Source organism: Gymnodraco acuticeps, unplaced genomic scaffold (assembly GCF_902827175.1).
Source record: "Gymnodraco acuticeps unplaced genomic scaffold, fGymAcu1.1, whole genome shotgun sequence".
Classification (NCBI taxonomy): Eukaryota; Metazoa; Chordata; class Actinopteri; order Perciformes; family Bathydraconidae; genus Gymnodraco; species Gymnodraco acuticeps.
Genome location: NW_022990042.1, coordinates 6,248,862 through 6,267,273, shown reverse-complemented (window position 1 = coordinate 6,267,273; position 18,412 = coordinate 6,248,862). Strand labels below are relative to the sequence as shown.

The following is an 18,412-nucleotide window of genomic DNA, read 5'->3' as shown; positions in this document are numbered from 1 at the left end:
AGCTACTGACAACAATTCTCTGCAAACGCTCTCCGACACAAAAAGTGGGCAACCTAGCATTTAGAAGCTTAAGATCCAGATATTCTTCCAAGAAGTTGGTGGGGACCAAAACAGAGCTAAAAGGGGAGAGAATACTGGGCTTGTATTCCTCAGGTCGCCAGGTTAGGAGTAAATGTTGCCACTGTTTAGCAAATTAACTTCATAAGCTTACAAGATGTTGATTGTATTTATAGACAACAGCTTGTTATGCTGCCCTCAAGCAGCCAAACAAATATACAAATGCAGATTAAAAAGAATAGCTCAGTATATTAGAAAAAACCTACAAATTAATCTTCTGAGAGAGAGATACAAATATGTATACCATTCTCATGTATGTGCATGAAGGGGGGCAAACACTTAGCATAGCTTAGCATAAATATAAGAAACATTAGCATTGCTTTGTCTGAAAAAAGTAAATGCCTCACAATGCTTCTAAAACTGACTTGTTGGTTAATCCTTCCAAACACAAACGTGTAAATGTGTAGCCTTCGGGAAAGTTAAGCACTGTACCTATTTTTTCATGAACTACAGCACCTTTCGTTGTGTTGCCAGATACTGTTGGTAATGTCAGCACAATGGTTCGCTTGCAAACAGTCACTGCACACTATTGTTGCTAGTTATCATTACCTTATCATATCATCAAGGTTCAAAGATCCTAGTGGAACATAAACAACAACAAAAGATTTTGGAAAGAGAAAGCTAGCTCGCTAGAAATTTCAAATCTTTATGCTTAGATTATCACCTCTTGGTTTGGTGGCTTTTACAGCTACAACAATAAAGTTTCTTAGCTCCAACAACCACCAAGCTTCTCACATAACTCTTTGAAAGAAAGTCATTACTATTTCCCCGATTGTTTATCTATTCCTTGAAAAAAAAGAAAAGGAAATGTCAGTAAAGCATACACTGTATATTGATGTTCAAGCTATGAGTCATGCCAAGCTGCTTTCAACATAATTACTGAAATGTAAGAATGTGTATTTGTCAGAAATATGGATGGATTCCTTTGGTTATAAATAACTTTCAAAATGATTATGGAACCTTTACTTTTAATACTGGATACCAAATAATTTATACAATCCTGAGCTGCAACGGTGGGCCACATAGGTGGCGGAGCATTGAAAGGAACAGCTATAATTCCTGTTCTTGGGTATAAAATGGACTTGGCTCCCCGCTTTCTCGTGACCGGCATACTAATGAATGAATTTGGCGCAGCGAGGTTTTGATGAGGATTGTGGATGGAAGGAAACTGTTGCTTTAAACTCTGTGTGACAAATTCCTAATCAGGAGGTGAGAGAAATGTCTGTATAGAGCTGAACTGAGAGTGGATGGACTGAAGGCTGGAAATAGGGACGCTATGACAGCCTAAATGCACACTGAGTCACGTTTTGGTAGAATGGATTAAACTGATCAGCTTGTCATTACACAAACATGGTCAAATGGTGATGATAAAAGCAAGAAACACGCTGCGGTGGAGTAAATTGCTCATTTTAACGTAACCCTAGCTCAAAACATGCTCACTGTGAGTCATCTTGAGAATGTATTTTAATTCAAACTTCCTGAATAGCTGTTAAATATTTTCATTTTATAATAATTTCTTTGTGCCATACCATTTACCCTGCATTTATTTTGGAGGTCACACACAACGTAAACAATTTAATCCATTACACAACCCTAACCCTTAGATATTATGTTTGCTTTGAACACATCTTACAGCCAGAATGCTACACCCTCAGCGTTGTTTTTTTTAGTTGAGGCAATAACGGTTTGAGGTGTTGTCGTTGCTAAGGCTTAATTACTCTGGATAGCTGCTGTCTCTCGGATGATGAGGCCTCTTAAGAGCTGGGATATATTACTGGCTGTACTCCAGTGGGATATGTTTATCTGCATCTGTAATGATATTCAACTTGCTGTCAGAGGCAATGTGATTGAATGGAGTTCGAATTGATCCGGGCTAACATTGTAGCTGCTCCATCAACACTCAACCATCCTCTAAATAAGGTTTAAATATGGCAGAGAGGTATTGTTCAGACAAATATATATAACATTTAAAGCTATATAGACTCACCAACATTTAAGATTGTTAATGGTCATGTCAAGTGACTAAAGGTGGATTCACTTACCTGTTTCTCTATTTCGTTGGTGACAGTAGGAGAATCTCAACATCGACAGCTTTAGTTTGTCAGCATCAATGTATACTTGCGTGAATAGGCTAATGGCTCCCATTGTATGTAAACTTGCCACATGAAACATTTTCTCGCATTCCGTGTACAATCACCCAAATAGACTTCACGGGGGGAAAATAGCATTGTTTGATACTTCTTCTGTTTAGAAATAGCTGTAAGATGTGGCAAAGCATTGATTTATAATTAGAAAAAAAAAATGGAACTACTTTTCTGAGACAGTATGTCCCGTCTTTATTGTAGGTCTTGTTTTTTTTTAATTATTTCTATGATTGTTTTCAATAAAGAAATTAAGAGAAACACTAGAAAATAAGCTTAAATTGAAATCTGTAAGTATAAAATACTTGCTAGAGGGAGGCTCGAGGCAGAAGAGCCTCGGTTTTTATGTTTTAAAAAAAGTTTTTATGCTGCTCACTGGCTGGCTTAGAGTACTCAGTTGAATCATCTGTCAGTGCTTTGAAATGTGGGAGCTGGTATAAAGATGCGTCATGAAGGGATTTATTTGATTGCATTCATCGTTCATCAGGCGTCTTACATGCGGAACAATCATTAGCCTTTTGGCGTTCAGCGATCATCAAACTTCCTGTGCATGTTTTGTGTGAACTGATGCAGAGCACATTTGAACAGGCTGACTCAGAAAGCGGTCATTCTTTCACATCGTGGCGGATGTCTATCCATCAGGTGAGCCAGGCAGCTTTCTTTGCTTCAGTGGAAATGTGCTCAGAGTCACTGCACAGGTTCTTTCCGCTTCACTCGGGTCACTGGAGATTTGACAAGTAGCGCCCCGCTGAGCCATACTATTCAAATAAAACGCAGCTGTAACAATAGTGCAAATGGGAGCTCTGAACTGTACAGCTTGACATGTGAGACTATTTCTTAGAAAAGAAGGAAAGGCTGATATTTTAAGAGCCATTTAATAAAGGTATTTTTAAATTCAAATGACATAGAAACCATACAAAAAGAATGTTGGCTGTATATGTGCACATACAGAAACATCCATGTCCTGAAAATACAAAGGAACAAGGGATGTTAACGCTTACGATTATTGTGGAAAACGTATCACGTAAAAAAAGGAAAATTAATCACAATATGAAGTTTGATCCCAACTTCCAGCACGTATTTGTAACATTAAATGTATTGCATAAGCCAAGATAAGCACAAACTACGACTAAAGACCATTGGACATAAGTGAGCAGTTTAACGTCACACCTAATCCATGACCAATGGCGACTGCACTCGTTTGCTTTAGCTGATTAAGATGCGCTAGTTTTTGAAGTTGAGTAGGAGTGGGAGAAGAAAGACACTGTCACCACGAAATGATGGTGCTCGCAATATGAACACCCCTATAGAATCCTATGTGGAGCGCACATTCAACAGAGGGTGATGCTTTAGGCAAGTGTCGTAATATTGTTAGACTTCATCCCAATAATTAAATAATCAATCATGATTAATCACAGATTATTATTGTGATTAACGCAATTATATTATTTAATCGATAGACACCACTCAAATGAACATGCAAACAATCACACTCTGGGGTTGTTAAATACCACCAGTGAGAGAACAACTAACTTCAGACTCTAACAGCTGATGTGCTCTGGCAGCTGACATATGAATAACATATTTAGTAATACATAGGGGATTTCTGCCTCCTGCTCTGGTTCTCACATATTGTCCTCTGATTCCTTCTTATACGAATATCAGTATAGCCAGCAGTGGGTGTGCCATGCTCTGTTTGCAAAAAAAGAATATATATAATGTGTGTGTCTGTATCCCTCTGCAGGTGATGATCCTTTTCTTCCAGCCCAGTGTGTTTCGCTGTATCCTCCTGAGGTGGGTGCGCCTCCTGGGTTTCTCCGTCATGTACGGCACCGTCATCCTCAAGCTGTACAGGTAGGCCTGGAATCATCTTGAGGCATTTCCTGTTTGTCTACTTCCTCCCTCCTCCTCCTCCTCCTCCTCCCTCCTCTCTTTTCTTCTTCTTAATTTCCTCTCCTTGCCTCTTCTCCTTATTTTATTTGGTCTCCGATCCATTTCTCTTCATATATTTTCTTCATTTATCTCCTTGTTGCCTTTATGTCTTTTGCTTTTCGTCTCCTCTCGCCATCTCATAACCTCTATTGTCCTCTCTTCCTATCTCCTCTCCTTACCTCGTCTCCTTTCCTTTCTTCCCATCTCCTCCCCTCCCCTCATCTCCTCTCCCTTCTCAACTTAATTTCCATTTGTTTCCTTGCCTCTCATCCCCTTTACCGCCTCCTCTACTTTCCTGACCCATCCTTTCTTTTCCTCTCTCCTCTCCTTCCCACATCCACTCTCCTTTCTTCTTTTTATATACTTTTGATTATCACCTCTCCATTTTCCTCTCATATCTCCTCTCCTTTACTCACCATCTTCTCTCATTTCCTTATCTCCTTTACCATTCCTTTCCCTGCCTCATCTAATCTCCTTTCCTTGCCTCAACTCTCATCCTTTCATCTCCTCCTATCTCCTCATCTGCCCTTCTCACATAATCTCCTTTCCTTTTCTGATCTCATTTCCTCTCCTGATATTAATGTGCCCTATGTTAGCCTTTTTCCATTTCAATAATTCCGCCTCTTCTCAGTCTGCACTCACACAGATGTGCACAAGGTCCATAAGCACATTTGAATTCCTCTCTGTGCTTCCTGCTGAAGTATCTATTCGTAAACACACTCACTTCTTGCTCTCCAGCTCCGGGCGAGTGTTGCCGATATGGTAGAAGGAGGCCAAAGGCCAGCGAGAGTGTTCCCTTGGTAAAATTACCAATTCGACTTTTTCCCGGGCTCGCTGTGTGTGAAGTGTGCCCCGGGGCCAAGCTCTTACAGCCCGGTCCTGTTGAATATATCAGAGATAAGATAGATTTGTCACAGTCTTGTCGAAGAGAGAGCAGATCGGTGCAGCGCCGAGACCATAAAAAGAGAAGTGACTTTTTGTAGAGAGAAAAGCTCTCCTTACCCAGCATCAGATTACTTTAAAACTATTCTGGCTGATGAGTTGCATTTTTAATTCCCTTTGCAGAGGCGCTGTTGTGTTTTGCATGCAGTGGAGATACCGTGCAAATACTGACTCACTCTGCATGCATTCATTTTAATGTTTGTTCGAATAGCATTTTGTTTAACCATCACTGAGATGAAACATTTAAAACAGGCACCCATATGACCAGATGCATTATAATATGTTTATTGCACTAATTAAATATAGTTAAAATGTAAATAAATCATCACACATCACAACGCATTTTATAATGACTCATAAGCTCAAATATAACGTGAGGATCATAATGTATGACAGTTAGTACATTGGTTATTATAGAGTCAATACATAGTCATTAATGTTATAATGCATTACAATGGGATTATAAGTGATGCTAAGTGATAATAGTTTGCTTTTCGGAAACTGAAACAAAACATGGTACTACATTTCTTTACTTAGAGAAGAAAAGAAGAGTTAAAGAAACATTTTTTACATAATTATGAAGTACAATTATACTTCATGATTGTATAAAGCATTATAAATCTTGACTGCTAATAAGTAAAGCTATAAAGCATTATAAGTAAATAATAGCAAGTTTGTTGATAACGGTTTTAAACACAGGTATCATAGAAAGTGTTGTAGTCCAAGATGTCCAAATAAAACTGTTAAAACAAAGAATCTGTAACCTTAATCTCCACCAAGACAAATTCCTGGCCTCCGCTGATATCTTCTCTCCCCATAAGAGATGTTACAAAATGAATTACCGAACAGGAATTAATTGAATTCTCACTGAACATTTAATTCAAGTGGACATGCTAGAAAGAGCAAAAGCTGGGGGCAAGAGATATCAATCACTGGGAGAGAATATGTGACTCACTTCTCATAATTTCACCCAGCAATCTCAAAGTACTTCTTCACCTCCTCAGGGTGCTGAAGGTGTTCCTGTCCCGCACGGCCCAGAGGACACCCTACATGACCAGCTGGAGGGTGCTGCGGCTGCTGATCGTGATCCTGCTGGTGGTGCTCTGGTTCCTGGTGGCCTGGACCTCCGCTGTGTGTCAGAACCCTGAACTGAGCCCGGCTCTGATCGCCGCCGGCCTCACCCCAGAGGGCCTGCAGTTCAGCATGTGTCTGCTGGACAGATGGGACTACATGATGGCTGTCGGTAAGCAAGTGTTCTGTATTCCTGTACCTACAATGGATGTATTAAAGGTCCCTTGACATGCTCTTCCGGTTATTACCCTTGTGTGTTATATAGCTTTTTCTGCATGTAAACGGTCTGCAGAGTCACAAACCCTTAAAGTACACCCTGTAGCGAGTACAACTCTAACACAGAAAAAACACCTCGTTGGAGATTTTTCTTTTTCCATTTTTTTCTTTTTGGGTATAGTGATATATTGGGTATAGTGACGTAGTGACCAATCCGCGGACTTCCTCACACACACACACTCAATCTTTTCTCAGCTCCGCAGATTTCTCAGCCTGAGACGGCGGGACGCTAGGCTCGGCCTGGGCTCGGCCTAAGCACACACAGACTCACAGCCATGCTGCGGGTGTGTGCTCGGGCTGGGATTCGCTGTGTCTCGCTGTCTTGCAGATCCCCCGCAGCAACCAGGAAACGACACCAGTAAGCCAGCTCACACTGTCCGCTCCAGCAGCGAGCCCCGCAACGTTCCGCTAACACGGCACCCAGACCCCACGCAGCATTCTCATCTGTTTGTCATTGCTGGTGTCATTTTCTGGTTGCTAACGCCATTGTAACACATAATCACTGATGTTCCATTGTAACGGTGGTTGACTAATCAGAACAGAGTGGGCGAGCTGACCAATCAGAGCACAATGGGCTCATAGGGGAAGGGGGGGGGCAGGAGCTCCATCAAGCCGTTTGGGACAGAGAGTGAATACACATACTATACAGTAGGGATCACCAACTACATTTGTCCAAGGGCCAAAATGTATCCAATAGACACGCGAGCCAGCGATTTTTATATAGCCCAGAATTTTTTTATTGTTGACTGGGGGGTGCTAGTGGAGCACGCTCAGGTACTGCGGAGCGCATAAACTTAGCAGACTCTTCACGCTAACGAAGGATCACTTCTTCTTCAGGGCAGGGAAGGCTACGCAGTACGCAGGCTACAGTCCCTCAGCTGCTGCCTCTCTGTTGGACTCTGTTGGGGGGGGGGGTGCATGTACTGTGAAGTCGCCGGAGCCTCGCAGCGGGGCTACTGCTGCGGAGCGCATAAGGCAGACTCTTCACGCTAACCAAGGATCACTTCTTCTTCAGGGCAGGGCAGGGAAGGCTACGCAGTACGCAGTCTACTGTCCCGCAGCTGCTGCCTCTCTGTTGGACTCCGGTACTGCACATTACTCACGAGACGTTGTAAAAAAAAAAGTGTGGGGACGAACGCACTAACCACTCCACCAACACCAGAGTCACCTCCGCCGTGCGGGCCGGATGAGAATGTCTGGCGGCCCGGATGTGGCCCGCCAGTTGATGGTCACTGCTATACAGAGATGCTGTATGAGAAACCAATGTGATTTTGGAACATTGAACAATGTAAATCTATTCTAGTAGACCTCAACAATGGAATTATGATCAGTAGAAATGGCCATGTCATGGGACCTTTAAGAGAACTGGGTACAGCGTTGGAGGCGGGGTCCCATCACTCCCTATGAATGTTGCTCATTGGAAATTGAAGCCAAAAATTGAGCGATTCAAGGACAACAATATCAGGATCTGGGCCCATAAAACACGCCCACTTGCATTTGGCCTAAGCTCCACCTTCAGGTCACTCCGTCACGACCGATCTCAGCTCAGTCAGATAAATGGAGGGAACACAACTCTGGATTGAACTTTTAGCGTATTTTACAACTTTTAGGACCTACGTAAGGGCTTTTCATGTGTTTGTAGTTGATGTAGTTAATACAAAAATATACGATAATTTACCAAAGGCTCTTTCCCAATGTAAGTCAACGAAAGCACATATTGTTGCTTGGTACTTACATGTAGGGATGTCCGATCTCATTTTTTAGCTTCCGATCCGATTCCGATATTTTCATATAGGTTCCGATCCGATCCCGATATTTCCCGATACCGGTTTTCCGATACCGATTTCCGATATCACTTTTTGTGTTGGCAAACAGCATTTAATTTCGTATACATTAAGAAATAGACAGGCACCCAAATAATTTATTAGACGACAAAAACCGGAGTTTTCCACAAGTGAAATTGGCTGGTTCCACACCACAGACTTTGCATGTCGCAGTCGGCGACTCACTTGTAGTTATTTAAAAATGATGTCAAACTGCAGACATTTTAACTAGCTAACGATATGTGTCCGTTCCACTTTTCCAACTCGATAATGGCGGCTGATGCAATAGAACAACAACGACAAACAACGTAACAACGTAACAATGGAATCATGGGAAATATTAACTATGGATCGGCCATGACATTTAATTGGATCTGCCGATCCCGATCCACCTTAAAACCCAGTATCGGGGGCCGATCCGATCCGGGGATCGGGATCGGGACATCTCTACTTACATGTATTACATTTTTGGTCCAGCTTGACACTTACTGTAAGGAGCTTTTGGGCTTATAGCTTGGGCTTGAGGGTAGCCTGGGTAAGGCTTACATTTAGTTTAGAAAATGCATCAAGGGTCAGGTGCCTCATACCTCTACTGACTCTAATCATTTTCGTTGTCATACTTCAAATTTTGTACTTTTCCAACACATTTTTTCTCCACCAAATGACTCATAAGTTGTGTTGTATTCTAGCCATTTGTATGCTTTGTTAAGTATTTCAAATTGTGCTGAAAACGCTGAAAGTTCTTGAAATAATCCAAAATAGTTTTTAGGTTTGGCTCATTTGAGAATGTTGATGCACCCAGAAAGGCAAAAGGTGGCAGAAAAAAGTGCAACGTCCACAAATGATGATGTAGATCAGGGGTGTCCAAACTACGGCCCGGGGGCCAAATGTGGCCCGCGAGACATTGTGAATTAGCCCTCAGCAAATTCAAAAAGTATAATGAAATATGGCCCACAAATGAAACTTGTGCTTGTCTTATATTGTACTTCTCAAATATATATGTAAACATATATTACACAGTATTATTCATGAGTAAATAAGCCAAATATTTCAAATACATTCAGTCAATTAAAGTTGAAAACTGTTTCTAATAATTCTTAATTGAAAGAAAAAAAGCCCAATAACTTATTTACATAACAAGCTTGAAATATACCCTTCCTATTTCCTCTTATGGGCAATCTGAAGCTTCTGTTTTAAGGAATGAGTTGCTAATAAAATAAATGAAACCCTATGGAGAGTTGTGATGTAGGCTGTTTGTTTTCATGAAGCATATTCAATTAACAAGCCTACTTTACCTACATTTGATTGATCTTGCTGACTTATAACGTAACTTATGAGGCGATATACTTCTAGTGAGTGGCCCAGCCCTTCGTATATTTGTATGTATGTGGCCCTCGGTGAAAAAAGTTTGGACACCCCTGATGTAGATGAATCATTTGACTTCAACGTCTATTGGAACAAAAATAAATAGTCACAGTTTAAATAGCTCAATGCTCAACATTGCATTATATTTTTGAAACTAATAAAAACTTCCATCAAGTTATCTACATTGGTTTTATCATTTTACTTTTTAACCTAAAGCCATTACCTGCATGTCATCCCGTCTCTCTTTGATTATTTTCTTTTACTTGCTGAAGGATCAGTAAACTTCAACACCCTTTTTTATCTCAGTTCAGTGCGGACTTATAGGACAGTCGGTAAAAATAACTCCTTGGCACAAAACCGTTAACTTCCCTTGCATTTGGACGTGGCATTGAATAATCTGAAGATATCATTCCTTAAAAACTGCTCCAAATGCCTTCTTTTATTCTATGATTGAGCCTCTTATAAAAAGCATCTTGAAGGTACCCTTGAGAGTTTCAGACTGAATGAACGTCTTAATGTGTTGGTTTAAATTCCTGACCTCATTGAAATGAGTTTTCAACAGTAAAGCAGCACCATATCTCACTTATTTACAGTCCTCTTCTATATGGAAACTGAAGGCACTGGCAGTAAATGGATTGCGGACAAATAGAGGGTACTTTTGGAAGTCGTTCAACTGCATCTTGATATTTCCAGCGAGCATTAAGCACAAAGCATCCATTGTTGTTCAAGTGACAAATAACGTCAGACGGGAATAAACAGGTATTTGCTGGCAAATCTTGTACAAGTGTGATAAACTTCTTTGCTTCGGCGGGTTCTTTGTTGGAGATCAATAGAGTCACCTCTTAAAGCGAGGGATAAAATGCTCCAAAACATGCCGCTCCACTCGCCAAGAGATATGATTGTTCTGGAATAGAAGTGTTTATTCAGTGGCATGCCCCCAAAGGATAGTTTTGCTCTAAACTTAAGGTTGCAGTTGTGAATTTTGATGGCGATGTCCATTGTTTGATTTGTCTGAAAGGTTTAGCCACAAACACTTTAAGCGTAAACCGCTGTGTATTGCGTTAACAATTGGATGCTCTGATAAACAGGATGGAGCAATACTCTCTTAGAGTGTCTTGGACTGCCACCAGCATTAAAGCAGGTGACACCAAGTCATGGATTTTACCATAAACATGTCAAACTCTTCCAAGAGGGCATGCCTATCTAGCTTTACCAAACATTGTCACCGGGTAAGGCAAAAAGGACCCAAGTGCAGTACAAAAGAAGGGAGGCAGAAATGAAGAACTAAAAGCGAGCTAATTTAAATTAAAGCTGGTACCAAAAAACATAAAACTTGAAAAAAAACAAGCATGGTTAAACAACAGGAAAGTTGGCAAACAAAAAAAGGAATATTCCAGTCACAGGAAACTTGGGAAGCTGAACCAAACTGAGGAAGACAATGACAGCAGGAAACATCCACAGGGATACATTTACACGGACAGCCATATATAGATACAGGACTAATTGCATTGACAAGAAACAGCTGGAGTACGCAGGTAAAGAGAAAAGGGCAGCAAGGAGATCACACACAGGTGGAAATAATCATGGCAGGGCAAACAATTACAAAGGAGGGAGGAAAAAACAAAGGTAGGATGTAAACAAGACAAGAACCAAAGAGTAAATACGTTTCAAGATAACACTGGAAACATGAAACACAAAAAACCAGAACATGACTATTATCTCTCACAGAATTAGTGTGCCCAGGCCAATGGTGCATTCACATGCTCCTCAGAAGGTACCATTTCCCAGGTTGAAAGTCGTTCTCCCGTCTCTGTTATGTCCATGAGCTCCAAAGAGTAATGTGGAAACAAAATGGAAGTTACAAATAGTGTTTGAACAAGACATTACTATCTATTTCTAAGTTATTGTTCCAATGTTAACAAAAGTGAAAAAATAATGCATACATGTACTTGACCCATGCTACACCTTTCCACCAAGCAAAAAAGAAAATGAGGCCAACAGTTTCTCTCTAATCCTGCCAACAGAAACCAAACCATTAGGCTTGTTTGAGACACGTTGCGGCTCGCCTCGAAAGTAGACGAGAATAGCCGATCGCAGCTGGGGGAGGTCTCAAAAAGCTCGCCTGAAGTCGGACAGCTCGGAGTCCATGCTCGGAGTCGGCTTCGTCTTCTTCTTCTTCTCTCGATTTTTTGGCGGATTGCAAACAACTTTAAGGTGCATACCGCCACCTCCGGAGTCGGCTTGACTCGGTTTGCATTTATAAAGAATGCACACGTCATGTGTTTAATCGTTAATGTCAGATATGTACTAAGTAAATACATTTGTTCCTGCTCAAGATTAGATTCAACTTTATTGTTATTGCACATATTACAGGTACTGAGACAACGAAATGCACTTTAGCTTCTAACCAGGTGCAACAAGCAGTAAAGTGAAAAGTAATGTACACAATCTACAGAATAAAATATAGAATGAATTGAATGATGAATAAACAGTGAGGGGTATGAATACACTAGATATACACAGCAGCATGTGAGTATGAACAGTGTGTTTGAATATGCTAAGATATATAAAGTATGAAAACGGTAAGCAGTGCAAGTATAGTAGGCCTATAAAATATATGGATATTAATTTCATGATGATAAATATTGTGGAACAATGATGAAAAATGGGAATGGATGTGGCGACGTAAAACTGACACAAAACAACAACAAACTTTTGCCGAGCCAATTGGAGAGTTTCATCAGCAGCACGGGGTAAAAACCACCAATGAGCGCTCAGCTCGAGATACCAGCGAGCCGTTTCCCATCAAGCATTTCGCTTCCGCAGCCCGTGGAGAGGAACTGCGCCGCCTCGCCGCGCCTCGCTCTCAAGGCTGCGGGCGTCTTTGTCCCGCGAGATTTCAACGTCTCATGTAGGCGAGCCTCCAGAGCAAGTCGGACAAAATGACTAACCATCATGCAACGCACTAGCAAGACGTTGATCGCAATTGCGCAGGTCTCGCTTGTCTCAAACAAGCCTATTAACTTGACCTTCTTTGTAGAGGTATGTGATGGCCTCAGCCACACAGGGTAAACCAACTACACTGCACCCTCACCTTCAGTAGTTTTGCTTCAGTGCAGCTGCAATTAACACCACACATTTGCTTTAAATGGTAAACTCTTTATTTGATTGTTATCTGACATTACGTCAAACATTTTAGCACAGATAACACAAGTATTTGTTTGTTTGTATTCATTACTTTCTTTGTCTCTTGAGTTACCATGTCCATTGGGGGATGTTACTTCCTGGTTCAGCCAAGGGCGTGGTCTTCTTCTTCTTCTTTAGTGTTTATTGGCGGTTGGCAAACCAACTTGTAGGTGCATTACCGCCACCAACTGGACTGGAGTGTGGACAAGAGACTATGCAGAAAACAATAAACAAAAGAAACAAAACAAAGAACCAAAACTCTAGATTATTTTTAATTTATCAATTTCTCTTAGAAACGTAATAATCTCACAATATATATTGCCTGATTTTTTCCCTAACAGCCCTGATAGCGACAAGTCATGGAATTTTGCTTTCTTGAGTGTGTGGAAAAGCACATTTCTCTGAGTAGGCTACTATATTTCCTGCAAAGCAGTAAAACATGCTCAACAGTTTCTGGCTGGCTACAGTGTATACACTTTCCGGTTGGATGCTTTCCTATTATACTTAATGTATGATTGAGACCTGTATGACCTGTTCTCATCCGAGAAATGACATTTTCCTCCCTTCTTTTAAACCCTACCTTCCTTCCATCCCCCATATACCTTTGAATTTTATAAAGATGTCTTCCTGTATCACTAAGATCCCAATGTTCTTGCATATTTCTGTATGAATGTTTTAACCTCCGCTTTGCTGAGTGGAACTTCTATGTCTATGTTCATAATTCTGAGTGTTTGTTTGGCCAGAATATCCACCTGTTCATTACCCTCCACACCAACATGAGCAGGAACCCAGATGAAACGAGTTGCTATGCCTTTGTTTTGCATTTTATATAAAATTAGAAATATTTCATTTATTATGTCCATTCTAGATGAAGATCTGCCTGATCGTACTTGATAATGCTGAAAAGCTGTCAGATGCAATTACACTATTATGTATTTCTTTCTCCTCTATCCATTTCAATGACAATACCAATGCCAACAACTCTGTGGTGTATACTGACACATGGTCTGTTACCCTTTTCTTTATTTGTGTATTACTCACTGGGATATAAACTGCTGCCCCTGCACGCCCTGTCTCTGGATCTTTGGAGCCATCTGTAAATATGATTGTTGAGTCTGAGTGATATCTTGCAAAATAATTCTGGACTATGCGCCATACTGGTAGTTATTTCTTTTCCTTTAACTCCTCTCGTATATTGAGGTCTACACTTGGCAATGGGAACAACCAGGGTGGAATGGACAAGATTGGAACTGTGGGGCAATACTGTATTTGATTCAAACCTATACTTGCTGCTTTAACATCGCCAATCCATCCAAAACTTGTTAAATGTGACTCATTGTGCTCCCAGCAATCTTTCAAGATATTTTTCGCAGGATGACTATCACTATGCCCCTGAAGGTTTACCCAGTATGCCAACATTAACTTCACTCTTCTTATCCTTAAAGGCATTTCTCACATTTCCACCTGTATTGCTGATACTGGAGATGTTTTAAAAGCTCCACTACATATTCTCAGGGCCTGAGCTTGTAGGACATCCAGCTTTTTAAGGTTTGATTCTGCTGCTGCCATGAACGCTATACACCCATAATCGAATACAGGTCTCATGAGTGCCCAATATATATTCAGAAGTAATGACCTACTCGCTCCCCACTCCTGTCCCGCCAAACACCGAAGTACATTGTTGATCTTTTTACATTTATTTTGAACTTTTCCTATATGATTGCTCCATGTTAACTTTCCGTCAAACCAAACACCAAGAAATCTTATTGTATTAACCTGTTCAAGAGGTTGCTCATACAATTTTAACGATATAGGAGCAATGTTATGCCGTTTTGTAAAACAAATGACCTGCGTCTTAGCTACTGACAGTTTGAATCCCCATTTATTTGTCCTTTTCTCCACTTCAACTATTGCAGCTTGTATTTTCTTTCCAACATGTGCTACATTGCGGCCTTTTGTCCACAAAGCCCCATCATCTGCATACAAAGATTTTCCCATACTTGGATGAACTTGATTAAAGATGTCATGTATCATTATATTGAACAGCAACGGACTACATACACTACCTTGCGGAGTACCATTTTCCACAGCATAAACACTTGAATATTCTGCACCTACTTTTACTTGTAAAAGGGCGTGGTCAAGCGCTGATGACTCATAAATACTGCAAGGAGCCAATTGGGACAGATTGGGACAAACCACCTGCTTCCATGTCAAAGGGGGGATTTGGGTTTTGTCAGTGTCCTTTGTGTATTCTGTTACTATTAATTATCCCTTGGTTTCAACTTGGTTTGGCCAAGCAACTACATAGGTTCCTTGGTTTTTCATTGTAGCAGGTCAGTTTGTTGAGTTAATACCTGTTAAGTTGATGCCATGTTTCTTTGAGGTATTTTTTGTTGACCTCTTTTTTAGGCCTAGTTATTAGAAATTATTGATTTGTGATGTTTTTTTTGGACTTTTGGGTAAATAAAAATCCCAGTTTATTTAAACTTCTGTGTCCTGTTGCCTTACTGCTTGGTCCCTGACAAGGTAATAACATGGTATATATACAATTATGAAAACCAGTGGCAAGCTGTGACTTTTATACCTAGGCCCTCTGATGGCCTCTGACCCCCCCCCCCCCTCGAAAAAAAAAAAGAAGAGTTATTACGTCACACCGTATGCTTCAGCGGAATATCAAAACAGTGGCCCGGGGTGCAAAACGCATCAATGACAGCGACCCTCTACCACACAAAACAACACCATTTATATAAACACCTATCATGACAGGGCACCCACAGCCAAGTAACAATTAAAAATGAATTAAGTCGGCACGGCGGCCCACATTGAAAATGACTTAGGCCTACCTTTGATGATCAAATCACTTAAACACAAAGTCCATCCTCCTGCCCTTTTGCATGAAGCACTTGATGGCGGGGTCATGCAGCTGATCCTTTGCCACTCCAGTTTATCATTGTAACTCAATCTTGAAAATGACTCGGTTAATAATTTCGCAACAATGTCATCGCTATCACTGAAGTGAGCCATCATGAACGAACTTATGCTAATCATACATCTATCGATCATAAATCTATCGATTAGATTTATGATTCGAAAATAATAAAAGTAGGGTAGACATGTGGATATTATCAGGCTGGACAAAACGTGCATTTATCGAACAGGTTATTTATCTAACAGGTTCGTTTTCCACGGACCTTATTTCCAGCTATCTTCCAAAATCCTATGGAGAAATCCCATTGCTTTTTTGTCAAGGGAATCCTAGCGCAGCTTGCTTCCGGGTTTTAGGATGCGTCACTGCACCACTTGCATAGACTTCACAGCGGGCGGAACTTGTCATAAAGTCCGCGAAAATAAAGGCAAGGCAAGTTTATTTATATAGCACCTTTCAACACAAGGCAATTCAAAGTGCTTTACAAAAAACGAAACACATTAAGAAAATGGCATTTAAAATCAGTCATTAAAAAGAAAAGATAATAAAATAAACATTAAAAGAAAAAATACATGGATAAAAGTTACAGTGCAGTTTAAGATGTGAATAGTTCAATTAAAAGCAGTGGCAAAAAGAAAAGTCTTTAGTCTGGATTTAAAAGTAGTCAGAGTTGCAGTGGACCTGCAGTTTTCTGGGAGTTTGTTCCAGATATTTGGAGCATACAGTAATAACTGAACGCTGCTTTTCCATGTTTAGTTCAGACTCTGGGGACAGAAAGCTGACCAGTCCCTGAAGACCTGAGAGATATGGATGGTTCATAATTTAGCAGGAGGTCAGAAATGTATTTTGGGCCTAAACCATTCAAAGCTTTATAAACCAGCAGCAGTATTTTTTAAATATATTCTTTGACACACAGGAAGCCAGTGTAAAGACTTCAGAACAGGAGTGATGTGATCCACTTTCTTAGTGTTAGTGAGGACTCGAGCAGCAGCGTTCTGAATTAGTTGCGGCTTTCTAATAGATTTTTTAGTGAGACCTGTGAAGACATCATTACAGTAGTCGAGTCTACTGAAGATAAAAGCATGGACAAGTTTTTCCAAATCCTGCTGTGACATTAGTCTTTTAATCCTAGATATATTCTTTAGGTGATAGTAGGCTGATTTAGTAACCGTTTTAATGTGACTGTTGAAACTCAGGTCAGAGTCCATGACTACACCTAGATTTCTGGCTTTATCTGTTGTTTTGAACATTGCAGACTGAAGCTCAGCGCTAACTTTTATACGTTCTGCCTTGGCTCCAAAAACCATTACCTCAGTTTTATCTTTGTTTAATTGGAGAAAGTTCTGACACATCCAGTCCTTGATTTGTTCAATGCACTTACTCAGTGTTTGAATTGGAGCATAGTCTCCTGGTGAAATGGTTATGTAAATGTGTGTGTCATCCGCATAGCTATGGTAACTTATTTTGTTGTTTTTCATGATCTGAGCCAGTGGTAGCATGTAGATGTTAAAGAGAAGAGGCCCCAAGATGGAGCCTTGAGGTACCCCACATGTCATATTTGTCAACTCAGATGTGTATTTACCGATAGAAACAAAGTTTTTTCTGTCCTTTAAGTAGGATTCAAACCAATTTAGAACTGTTTCCGAAAGTCCCACCCAGTTTTCTAGTCGGTCTAGTAATATGTTGTGGTCAACAGTGTCAAACGCAGCACTGAGATCTAATAATACTAACACTGAAGTTCTGCCACTGTCTGTGTTTAAGTGGATGTCATCGAAGACCTTTACAAGAGCAGTCTCAGTGCTGTGGTTTGGACGAAAGCCTGACTGGAACACATCATAATAGTTATTTAAATGCAAGAAATTACTCAACTGTTGAAAAACAACTTTTTCAATGATTTTACCTAGAAATGGCAGGTTTGATATGGGCCTGTAATTGTTCATTACTGAAGCATCTAGATTATTCTTTTTTAAGAGCGGTTTAATGACTGCAGTTTTCAGGGCCTGTGGAAAGTGAAGAGATTTGTTTACTATATGAAGTAGATCTGAGGCCATGCAACGAAAAACATCTTTGAAAAATCCTGTTGGAATAATATCAAGGCAGCAGGAGAAGGATTTCAGAAGTTGAATAATGTCCTCTAGGTTTTTATCATTAATCTGATGGAATTGTGTCATGGTGTTTGAATTGATATTAGGTGGACATAGGGACAACACATTTGCTGTACCTGATGCAGAGGCACTGACTGCTTGTCTGATTTTCTGAATTTTGTCAGTGAAGAAGGAGGCAAAATCATTGCATGCCCTGGTGGATAGAAATTCAGAGGCTACTGACACTGGGGGGTTAGTTAGTCTGTCGACGGTAGCAAACAAGGCACGTGCATTGTTTTTGTTTTTGGTAATGATGTCAGAGAAGAAAGACTGTCGTGCGTTTTTCAATTCCAAATTATAAAGGCCAAGTCTCTCTTTATAGATTTCAAAGTGAACCTGGAGATTTGTTTTTCGCCACCTACGTTCAGCTTTTCGACACTCTCTTTTTTCTGCTCTCACGGTCATGGCCTTTCTCCATGGAGATATTTTCTTCCCAGTCACTTCCTTTACCTTAGTTGGAGCAATGGCATCTATAACATTTTTAAT

General features: G+C 40.5%; 1 protein-coding gene across 1 annotated transcript in view; it reads left to right on the top strand.

Annotated features, from left to right (window-relative positions):
* LOC117545536 (probable G-protein coupled receptor 158) overlaps positions 1-18,412 on the top strand; it is a 147,097-nt gene that overhangs the window by 93,652 nt on the left and 35,033 nt on the right. Inside the window, exons 6-7 of the mRNA XM_034215353.1 lie at positions 4,003-4,112; positions 6,137-6,375. Coding sequence (XP_034071244.1) covers positions 4,003-4,112; positions 6,137-6,375 — 349 coding nt within the window. The remainder of the gene's footprint in view (positions 1-4,002; positions 4,113-6,136; positions 6,376-18,412) is intronic.